The sequence below is a fragment of the Macrosteles quadrilineatus genome, unplaced genomic scaffold, assembly GCF_028750875.1.
Source record: "Macrosteles quadrilineatus isolate MER2022 unplaced genomic scaffold, UCM_ALF_1.0 Scaffold_2__2_contigs__length_208266976, whole genome shotgun sequence".
Taxonomy (NCBI): domain Eukaryota; kingdom Metazoa; phylum Arthropoda; class Insecta; order Hemiptera; family Cicadellidae; genus Macrosteles; species Macrosteles quadrilineatus.
Window position 1 is genome coordinate 3569977 of NW_026542595.1, and position 12288 is coordinate 3582264.

Sequence of the window (12288 nt, forward strand, 5' to 3'; positions counted from 1 at the left end):
CAATGATGTCTCCACTATCTTATCTTATCTTATCTAACAGGGGCAGGTCGAGACCTTAAAGCACTTCATCTGAAATCGAATTATTGCGTACCGATGTCTCCACTACTGCAGATTATCACGCTATTAGAGTACACTCCCGACTAACCAAGGTCGTTGGGACCGAGAGTACCTCGGTTACCAAGAACTACCCAGTGCTTGGATAACACGTAGGTCTCGTAGGTTTTGAGGTTAGGGTATCTACCTTATTATGAAGTCAAATACTAAGTAAAATATATCTTTAAACAACACACAGCAAATAAAGAATGATAGGTACTTTCCTGTTAAAGGGAACATTCATTATTATCGATGATTTTTTTATCGATATATCGATGTTTTTGTTTTCCGATCCATTACAAATTGACAACAACTAACTGATCTTATGGATTAAGAAATGAAACTGTTCTAAGCTAACCTAACATAACCAACCAAACTTGCTGTACCATTTAAAAAATTTCGTTTGCGTTTGAATATAAAAGGCAAGTTACAAACACTGAATTTTTAATTGTTACAGCAAGTTTGGTTAGTTATGTTAGGTTATTTTGTTTAGAACAGTTTCATTTCATTAATGTTTGTTGATACTGAACAATATTTTTCGTAGTTGTCAGCTGATATGTTTCAATTTGTTAATATCGATATATCGATAAAAAATCATCGATAATAATGAATGTTCCCTTTAACAGGAAAGTACCGAATGATAAATTGTCAATTTCATCAAACTTTTTTTCCAAATAACATAGTATTGTTTTATTGAAGAAAAAAAAAATACACAACAATCAAGTTCAAAATAACCAATGCTATTGAGCAAAAGCTTAGTTGCAATCTGGTCATCAGTCTTGATTCCTTTTATTTGCATGTAGTTTTAGAATCTTTCCAAATAATGTTTGAAGTATTCCTTTTTAGAGTTGTATGATTCAAAACTGGTTACAATCATAAAGCTACCTGTTTGTACCTATTGTCCTCGATTCGAAACAGTATTTAGGACTTTTTCATTACTTGCTACGATGGTTTAAATTAAGGTCTTCAAATTGTTGAGGATTCATCTTGTGTATTTGAATAGTTGTGAGTAAAATGAGTATTTGAATTGAAACTGTAAATGATCATACTTGAAACTAACTGATTGAAATAAAATAAGTTTTGAAAATTTTAAGTAAAACTGACAAAAAAATTTTATTGGGGGGTGATTTTAATATCGATGTTTTGAGGGAAGACAATAAGAAAAAGAAGTTTGTTAATGTTTTGCAGATGCATGGTTTTAAATATACAATTAAAATTCCTACTAGAGTTGCTGAAAAAAGTTTATCTGCCATTGATAATTTTATTACTAATTTAGATAACAAATTTTTTGAAGTAGAATGTTTAATTACAGCATTGTCAGATCATGATGGACAACTTTTTAAAATCCTCAGTTCAAAAAAGTACAAAAAACAATTTAAATCTTAAAATACATAAGTATGAAAGAAGGTATAAACAAGAGAGCATTAACCTTTTCATTTATTACCTTTCCAAAGAGGATTGGACAAAACTTTACAACTGTAATGTGGAAGACAAATTTACTTATTTCTATAACATTTTAAAATATTACTTCGATTTACATTTCCCTAAAACAAAAATAGTTTCCAGTAATGTAAATAATGGATGGATTGATGATGAAATTATCAATGAGCATCATGAAATAATTGCAGAACATGACTTGTATAGAGATGATAGAAGTAACATAGCATTGAAGAATTATATTAAGGAGCACAAGAAGAGATACAACAAAATGATAGAACTTAAGAAAAAAAACTATTTTGACAATAAAATTAGAAATTCTACCAATGTTAACAAAACTGTTTGGAAAATTGTGAACTCTGAAACAAAAAGTAAAAAAGAAAGATGTCATAGTAATATTTCACTCAAACATAACGACAAAAAAATAGAAGAACCATATGCTGTTGCAAACATCTTAAATGATTATTTTGCTGAGATGGTTGACAAAAATGTTTTACCAAAATTAAAGAAAACCCAACAAAATTCTGATAAAAGTATTTTAAACATAAAATTTAGGTGTCAAACCATCGATGAACCAATTTTGACATCCATAATTGATTCAATAAAACCTAAATGGTCATCCGGTTATGATGAAATTCCAATCAAAATTATTAAAGAATCAAAATCTGTTTTGTTAAAGCCACTTTTACATGTGATTAATACATCACTAATAACAGGTGTTTTCCCCGCTCAACTAAAAATATCAAAAATAATTCCAGTATATAAAAAAGGTGATAAAAAAGATCCGCAAAACTATAGACCATTGGCAATTCAACCTGCTCTATCAAAGCTATTTGAAAAAAGTTTACTTTTTCAACTACAGTAGTAGATTATTTTGAAAACAACCACTTATTAGATCAAGAACAACATGGATATAGAAAAAATAAATCTACTACTACAGCTCTAATTTCTTATATTGAAAATGTATTTCATAAGTTAGATGAGGACAATTATGTTGTTGGCGCCTTTTTAGATATGTCTAAGGCTTTTGATAGCGTGAATCATTTAAAGTTACTGCAAAAACTCAGAGAATATGGAATTAGTGGTAAAGAACTGAACTGGATAAAATCTTATTTAGAGGGCCGCCAACAGTTTGTTAACATTGGGTATTTAGATGGAAATAAGATGTACAATGTTAGATCTAATGTTAGGGAAGTTAAGTATTCTGTTCCTCAGGGATCTGTGTTGGGTCCGTTCCTGTTCCTGTGCTACTTGGGAGGAATGCCAAAACATTTATCTGAACGGGTAGAAAACAATGTCCTCTGCTTGTATGCAGATGACATAAGTATGTCTATGCATGAAAAGAATATTGAACTTCTTGAAATAAAAATGAAAGATTCGCTCAAAATAATTGGAGATTATTTAAATGAAAAAAACCTTTTACTGAATAAAAACAAAACAACCTTCATCAAATTTGAGTGTAAAAAGTCTGGCGAAAAGATATTTGAAAATTTTGCATGTGAAACCAAATTTTTAGGTCTAACCTTGGACAGTACACTAAAGTGGACCTCACATGTCGATAAAATATGTAATAAAATTAGCTCCGGTATTTTTACTTTAAGACGACTATTTCCCCTTTGCAGTAAAGAAATTTTGCGTGTGGTTTATTATTCAAATATACACTCCCATATTGCTTATGGCATTGAAATTTATGGTGGAACAAATAAATCCAACTTAAATGAAATTTTACATTTACAAAAAGAGGCCATAAGGTGCATCCTTAATTTAAATGAAAATGAATCATGTAAAAATCGTTTCAAAGAATTAGAATTCTTTACAGTTTACAGCCTCTACATATATAAGACTATATTATATGTTAAAAGCCGGGAGTCACAACTGCAAAGACAGCAGGATGTACATACTTACAATACTAGGCACAAACAAAATTTTATAATTAAAAAGCATAAAAAAGAAAAATTTAAAGAAAGTCCTGATTATATTGGGGTTAAATTTTTTCATTCTCTCCCTTGTAGCATCAGAAATGAGGAAAACAGAAATAAGTTCAAAAAAAAGCTTAAGAATTTTCTAATTAATGGAGAGTTTTATAATTTTGAAGAATTTACTGCACTATGTTCAAATATGTAAATAAACATGTAAATATGTAAAATACCCCCGCCGCAGCAAACCTGCAGACTTAGCGAATTTCCATTTGCCTGATTGGTTTTAAACTAAAATGTCTCCTTAAAAATATCACATTTATTCCCAATTTAAACAGAATTAGTTTAATGAGTACTTAGGTTTGCTGCAACAGGGAGGGTAAAAAGTTTTTTTTTATGTAAAATATTAAAAGATACTGTGGTTTAGTAAGAAATTAATGTATTTTCCAAATTTGATCAAAATATATTCATAAACAAGCAAACAACAACAGTTGACTTATTCTCCATAAGAATAACATGGGAATTTTAAAATTACAATTTTTTTGAATTTTCTCCGTAACAATTAGGCGCATAATAACGCTTCAATATACTAAATTATTTGTTTTTTTAAGCTCTACAAAATGGTTTAAAAAGAAATTGTGAAATTTTGTGTTTTTAGGGTCAAAAATGGGAAAAACCTATTTTTACCCCATAAAACCCCCCATAAACCCCCGTTCCCATAGTCCGATCATGCTGGTTCGCGAACTCATTCAAGTTTATCCCGCCTTACACCTTCAAACCAAATTTTATCAAAATCGGACAAAAATTACTCAAGTTATCGTGCGGATGGACACATATATATATATATATATATATATATATATATATATATATATAGATATATAAAAATTTGAACGAATGGTGTTTTTGGCCTCTGGGGACATCAAAATGAAAAAGTAAATCGGTCCCGGGCTTAGGTCTTACCATGAGACCTACGGTAATAGCTACTTCCCTATAGGGAAATTCGCTAAAAACAAAAAAAATGGATCAGGAAAATGGTTTTAGTATTAGTTATAGTTTAAGATTAAGACGCATTCATGTACACATTGTTGTATGTCTGAATAAAGATTTATTTGACTTGACTTGACTTGACTGTTTTAATCTTGTCGCCAAAACACTGTTGTGTCATGTTGAATAAAAGAATATTTTTCATGTAGTTGTCTTTTATTCACAATATTATTATTTACACACATAACAACAAATGTAAATAATAATGTAAATAATAAAAGCTCTCCGTACAGCCGCCATTTGTCTTTTTCACAAAACTATTTTTTATTTGTGGTGGTTTTGTAGTGAATTGAAATTTGGTACATCGATTAACAATCCTAAGACCTATTTTGAACGAAAAGTATTATTTCTCTTTAATATTTAGTTTTGAAATGGCAGTCATTTAACAATTTAAAAGTTAAATTACATAAAAACTACTACAACTGTTGTAACATTTTATTCACACAAGCTTATTACAATTCTAACAATACCAAATTTATGAAAGTAACCTACATAAATAAGGAAGAAAACCTATTTTTAAGATACTGGGTTTCCAACAATTTCTGCAGCCATTGAAAAACATCACACCTAGTAAGCTAAAACAATCAGCTGCTTTAACTGTTAGTTACCCAATGAGTTTAAATATTTCTGTACATAGTATCTTAATGAGTTTTTTTCCTTTACCTATGAACCAATTTTTTAAATTTTGGTATCGTTAGAATTGTAATGAAATTGTCTACATACAACATTGACACCATGGTTTTGTTTACCTCTATAGTTTTTAACTGAGTTAAATTTTAAACTACCGCCATTCTAAAACTATAAATTACTAGCTGGCCCGACAGACGTTGTCCTGTCCTTATGTGGTTTTATGTCAAATGCTCGTTCATTTTCAAGATGAGCTCGTTCGCATGGCTCAATTACGTCCTAGTTGAAGTAGGTTGGAGCTCGTTCGCTGCGCTCACTTGCCTTCAGGTTAGCTCGTTAGCTACGCTAACTCGCCTCCAGGTTTAAGTTCGCTCGCTACGCTCACTCACCTTTTGGTTGCAAATTAGCTGTTGTCATAAATAAAAAAAAACAATAGTGCTGCACCCTGTTGGTAACCTATTAACTTTTTAATGCTGTTGAACATCACAGAATCAAATTGTTTAGTTGAACCAGCTGTTAAGATTCTTTAATTCCATTTAAATATGAGTACTCATAAGGTTAACATGGGAAACTCCAGAGCCACTGGGGCGGAGCCCTTTTGACGGATCTGTACCAAACTTCACACAAACCATCCTTGAATAATGCTTAATAATGCCTGAAAGTTTCATTACAATCTGTCGAGCGGTTTTGGAGTCCATAAAGGACAAACATACAAACATACATTGGATTTTATATATATAGATAGACTAGTGTATATGTTGCTCGAAATCGAGCAATTGCAAAGAAGTAAAGTAGTTACAGTATTTAAAAGCAAATAACTTATTTAAATACGAATAAAAGTCATAATTTCCTATGAAAATACTCAACTCATAGATTACGTACCTAACAGTTCCATATAATCAACATTTCTTGTAAATATTTTATCATTTTTCAAAAGCTGATCTGGGTTTTTTAGTTTATTCTACAAATCTTTCCCACTTATAGCCGCATTAGTTTGTTCATGTTGATCTTTGTCAAAGATAATGTAGTCTGCATAGTACTACCCGTTAAAATCGGTTAGTTTCAATGATTGCTCAAGAAATACAGTACCCTGTCAATTCCTTTTTCTTTTTTGGTAAAATATATAAAAACAAACTGCGCCTCCAGGCTTTCTCGATTTTTTTTATTGTAATTTGTACAAATGTAAATTAAAGTTGTAAATATTTAATTTCAACAAAATCAGTAAATGTTGAAAAATAAATAACAGCAATTAAATTATATACAGCTGATCAAAATGTAAACAATTGTGTTCATCATAAGGATAACATGGGAACTTTCAAAGCCACTGGGGCAGAGCCCAAGGGACTTTTTCCAAAATGTAAGGCCAGTTTGCAAATCTACGCGACACGCTCTTTCCAATGAGACGTCAATGGATAAAATTGGTTTAGGAATGGCGGAGGAGTTCAACCGACAAACTTCGTGTTCGCGTATTAATTATATAGATAGATAAAAAAATAATAACTTTTCCCTACTCAGAATTGTACCTGCGTTATTAATCTATGTAGGCCTAACAAATTTCAATTCACTAAAAAATAACAGTTAACAAATAAAAAATAGTTTTGTGAAAAAACAAAACGCGATACAGTATGGGTAGTTTTAGGCTTTTTGAAATGTTATACAGGGTGGGGCAATGAAAGCGCCCCAATTTATAAACAGTACAAACTCAATAATATTCATCCTATGGATATAAATAGCACACCAAAACACAGCTTATCTTTTGCCATTTTAACTTAACAAAGTCATTTTCCCATTTTCTTGAGAACAAAATCCTACAAGTGACTTCATTGTCCTACTTGACATTCCTTTTTAGCCACTTGAAACTCCATCAAATACTCCTCCAGCACTTCTTCAGGAATCAATTTAGTTTTTGGACTATCCTTAGCTTCGGTTCAAGCAAATCTGTGGGAACCTAGAACGTCAAGTAGCTTATTAGAACAACCCCCCCCCCCTTCCAAAAAAATTAGCCAACGTAAAGCTTTCAACAACAAAAGCTTCCTGGCAAATCTCTTCGGACTTTGAGTTACTGGGACTCATATTCTTTTAACATTTGCTAGTTTTTGCGGCACCCACCGGTTATTATTTTTTTTTTTTTTTTTTAAGCGATTATCCTAAATAATTTTACCCAGTTCAACATTGTTTTCCAATCTGGAACAGCGCCATGTTGACCAAGGATGGAATACGGTGTAAACAATCTCTTGGTTTTTGCACAAGAACCACTATTTTATAAATGGGTTTCCACATCAAAATCTCAGTGTTAATAGCCTCAGGCATAATGTTTACTAAAATGGCATAGTTTAATTGATGTTTTAAGCACAGCTGATCATTCATTGTTGCAACAATTAACATGTGACAGGTAAAACAAATTGTAGCGCTCTCATTGCCTCACCCTGTACTTGATATTTTAGTTTGTCTTTGATCGGTAGAGAGTTCGGGGACACCCTGTATAATAGTTCTTCCTGTGTTCCAGAGCAGAGTACTGGGATGTTACATACTGACCCGAGGTTTGTCAAAGCAGGCTGCTGGCTTCTCACTAATCTCCTGGTGTCTGCAGTGGATGAGATGCTTCCATCTGTGTCCTCCAGTGGGCTGACAACAGCACTGTGCAGGTATGTCTCCAGATAACATACAATGTTTGCTATGGGAAAATGTGGCGCAACTCAAGGGTGCTAGCAGAGTTGTTAAAGTAGATTCTGTTTTGGCTGAAGTAGTGAATTATGATCAAATCACATTCATTTTTTTACAAAAATCCACTACTAGATTTTATAATAAAAAAAAAAATTAAGGATTAATCCACCAAAAGAAATTTATTTTACTACTGACATTGGCTAATTAACATTGGATTTTGATTAATTTACGCTATACTAGTCTGCTTTGACTATCTTATACGATCTTGTGAATTAAATATTCTCTCAATCATTTTAGCCTCTGGATTGTTTATATATATTTAATTGATTTTATAAGGCCCTTACCTTAGCAATCCTATTTTATCGATCCGAAATTAATTTCAGACCCGAAGGTCCATCATCAGTCGGAGTCTAGGTTGCCCAAATCTTTATAGTTGAAGCCACCCGTTGGGTTTTGTAGAAAGTTTCATAACATTTCATTTAACACAATACAAGTCATAGTGGACACGATAATAGTAAAACAATTAGGGTTAAAAACCATGGTTTTCATAGTGTGGGATAACCTCACTTTAGTTAGGGAATACGTTGCCGGCAACTGTCAAAATCCGCTGACAGTATGAAATAAATTAATTTGCCAAATTTTATCAACATATATCCATAAACAAGTAAACTACAACAGCTTTTATTTTATCCATTAGAATAACACAAGAATTTTTAATTTACACTTTTTTTAAATTTTCTCTGTAATCGTTAGACATACAACACGGTGTCAATATACTAAATAATTTATTTTTTAAGCTCTACAAAATGGTTTAGAAAGAAATTTCAAAATTTTATGTTTTTTCAAAAATCCCCCATAAACCCCAGTTTCTATGGTCTGATCATGCTGTTTCGCAAACTCGTTCGAATAAATGTAAGTTTACTTGTATATACCAAATTTCATCAAAATCTTATCAATTTTGCTCGAGTTATTGTACTAATGGACACACATATATATATACAGGGAGCGGCAAAATGATCTGAGGGTTTTCTTTGCCGCCCTGTCGAGCGAATGAGTGGCGTAGGGTGGTGGGAATAGGGGCGTTACAAAGCCAACGTGTGGACACAGCCGTGGGATAGCTGAGAAACATGTATTTGTAGTAGAAGTGTTTTTAAAAGTGGAAATTCCTGTGTAGCGGTTCAGTACACGTTTCAATGTGGGTCCAAGGGGAAAAGTCCCATCTCAAAAAACCATTTTGCTGTGAGTAGGTAACTTCAGAGCTACTAGTTCAGCATTGAAAAAAAGCCAACAGGCTGTCCAAGTCCAAGGTCAGCCCGGTCGCCAGAGAACGCTGAGAGAGTAAGAGAAGCTGTGGAAGTTAGTGCTCAGTGGCCTAAACGTTAAGCTGCAGCTCTGTACTTGTCTGGCCGCTCAGTAGAAGAGTATTACAATACGACCTACATTTCCATTCATACAAAATGGCAAATATGCAAAGCGCATCTCTTTTTCAGAACAAGTAGTGATTGATTTTCTTGCGTGTAACAACATTTTCATTATGAGCGACGAATCAACCACAACATACAGTCTTCCTCACTCTCTTTAGTTTCACACCACGTAATCAGATATTAGTTTCAATGCTGAAATAGTAGTTCTAAAGTTACCCACCCACAGCAAAATGGTGTTTCGAGTTGGGACTTTTCTTCTTTGACCCACATTGAAACGTGTACTGAACAGCTACACAGGAATTTCCACTTTTAAAAACACTTCTACTACAAATACATGTTGCTCAGCTATCCCACGGCTCCATGGCTAGTAAAAATGTCCACACGTTGGCTTTGTAACGCCCCTATTCCCACTCCCCTACGCCACTCATTCGCTCGACAGGGCGGCAAAGAAAACCGTCAGATCATTTTGCCGCTCCCTGTATTATGAATTTGAACGAATAGTGTTTTTGGCCTCTGGGGACCTCAGAACAAAAAAGTAGGTCCTGGGTCCATGTCTTACCATGAGATCTACGGTAATAGCTTATTCCCTATGGGAAATTCGCTAAAACAAACTTTTTTGGGTTCAAGGGACCCAAAAAAGATACTTCCACCCAAAACTCAAATTTAAAATTTTGACAAAAACAATAGTTTCTCCATTAGCCTATTATATGGGGGAGAAAGTGAAAAAATGTATATATAACAGTAATAATCATAAACTTTTACAGAACTCTGCAGAGCATTGATAGACTAATGTCTCCGGAGATAGTGAGCTTGGCTGCAGCAGTGTGCAGACTTTTGGTTGTGTGCTGCGAAGCTGGCTGTGACATTGCGCAGCTACCTGACTGTGCAGCTGCAATAATGAGCTTCTTGGACCCTGACAGTTTTGATTTTGGTAAGAATTAATTTTCGTTGTTATTAGGTAAGTCTATCAAAATAAGCACAAGTCAATTAAAAGTGCTCAACATTTATTTGTTTTGGCTGGGTACAGTTTTATTCAATCGTTCCAGATCCTGCAGAGTCTTCAAAGGAGGTCCAGTCACTGTGGCAGGAAACACTGAGGTTGCTGAGTCAATGTGTTGGGCTTTATGGGTGCCGAGGTAATCCTCATCAATAAAACTGTCATTGTGTTGCCATTCCAGATCCCGCAGAGTCTTCAGAGGAGGTCCAGTCACTTTGGCAGGAGACAATGAGGCTGCTGAGTTATGTTTGGGCTTTATGGGTGCCGAGGTAATCCTCATCAATAAAACTGTCACTGTGTTGCCATTCCAGATCCCGCAGAGTCTTCAGAGGAGGTCCAGTCACTTTGGCAGGAGACAATGAGGCTGCTGAGTTATGTTTGGGCTTTATGGGTGCTGAGGTAATCCTCATCAATAAAACTGTCACTGTGTTGCCATTCCAGATCCCGCAGAGTCTTCAGAGGAGGTCCAGTCACTTTGGCAGGAGACAATGAGGCTGCTGAGTTATGTTTGGGCTTTATGGGTGCCGAGGTAATCCTCATCAATAAAACTGTCATTGTGTTGCCATTCCAGATCCCGCAGAGTCTTCAGAGGAGGTCCAGTCACTTTGGCAGGAGACAATGAGGCTGCTGAGTTATGTTTGGGCTTTATGGGTGCCGAGGTAATCCTCATCAATAAAACTGTCATTGTGTTGCCATTCCAGATCCCGCAGAGTCTTCAGAGGAGGTCCAGTCACTTTGGCAGGAGACAATGAGGCTGCTGAGTTATGTTTGGGCTTTATGGGTGCCGAGGTAATCCTCATCAATAAAACTGTCATTGTGTTGCCATTCCAGATCCCGCAGAGTCTTCAGAGGAGGTCCAGTCACTTTGGCAGGAGACAATGAGGCTGCTGAGTTATGTTTGGGCTTTATGGGTGCTGAGGTAATCCTCATCAATAAAACTGTCATTGTGTTGCCATTCCAGATCCCGCAGAGTCTTCAGAGGAGGTCCAGTCACTTTGGCAGGAGACAATGAGGCTGCTGAGTTATGTTTGGGCTTTATGGGTGCTGAGGTAATCCTCATCAATAAAACTGTCACTGTGTTGCCATTCCAGATCCCGCAGAGTCTTCAGAGGAGGTCCAGTCACTTTGGCAGGAGACAATGAGGCTGCTGAGTTATGTTTGGGCTTTATGGGTGCTGAGGTAATCCTCATCAATAAAACTGTCATTGTGTTGCCATTCCAGATCCCGCAGAGTCTTCAGAGGAGGTCCAGTCACTTTGGCAGGAGACAATGAGGCTGCTGAGTTATGTTTGGGCTTTATGGGTGCTGAGGTAATCCTCATCAATAAAACTGTCATTGTGTTGCCATTCCAGATCCCGCAGAGTCTTCAGAGGAGGTCCAGTCACTTTGGCAGGAGACACTGAGGCTGCTGAGCTATGTGTTGGGCTTTATGGGTGCTGAGGTAATCCTCAACTCTGCCTCTGTCACTGTGCTGAGTCAATGTATTGCTATTGTCGACCCTCAGTGCACTTCTCTTCGACTTACCGCACTACAGGCTGTACCTGCTCTAGCCACATCTCTTACACCAAGTAAGTTAGTTTTTTTTGCTTTAAATTTAAATTTAATAATTCCATTTAAACCAGTGTTTAGCCAATTAGTAGTATTAATTCCAAATATCTTCATTTAACACTATTATAACTCTCATGCCAACAGATAAGGTATTTTTTTTTGTTTAGTATTTATGTAATGTAGTTTTATCTGATTGAGGCAGACAGAGATAGAGTTTTTAGTCTTACACTAGTGTCCCTGTTGCTCGAATTCGAGCAATTGCTAAGTATTACAGGCGTTATTTTAAAACGAATAAAATTCATAATTTCCCATGTAATCTAATGGAGAAATACAAAACTTTAAAGGGCCCCAGGGCCTCACTCCCTAATTATTTCCCTAAAAAGAAAGTTTCCTGCACAACTTCACGTTACGTTCTTTCCAATGACACCAAAAACATGTCAATCGGTTCAGTAGTTTCGGAGGAGTAATTGTCACAAAAATCCTGCTTGCGTATTAAATAAGTATATATAGATAATGTCATTGCATTTTCTGTATCT

The 12288-nt window shown here is 34.9% G+C and overlaps 1 protein-coding gene across 1 annotated transcript in view; it reads left to right on the top strand.

Annotated features, from left to right (window-relative positions):
• The window catches only part of LOC128985778 (uncharacterized), a 93059-nt gene that overhangs the window by 14202 nt on the left and 66569 nt on the right, over window positions 1-12288 (top strand). The window contains exons 6-8 of the mRNA XM_054405648.1: window positions 7627-7765; window positions 9973-10139; window positions 11557-11772. Coding sequence (XP_054261623.1) covers window positions 7627-7765; window positions 9973-10139; window positions 11557-11772 — 522 coding nt within the window. The remainder of the gene's footprint in view (window positions 1-7626; window positions 7766-9972; window positions 10140-11556; window positions 11773-12288) is intronic.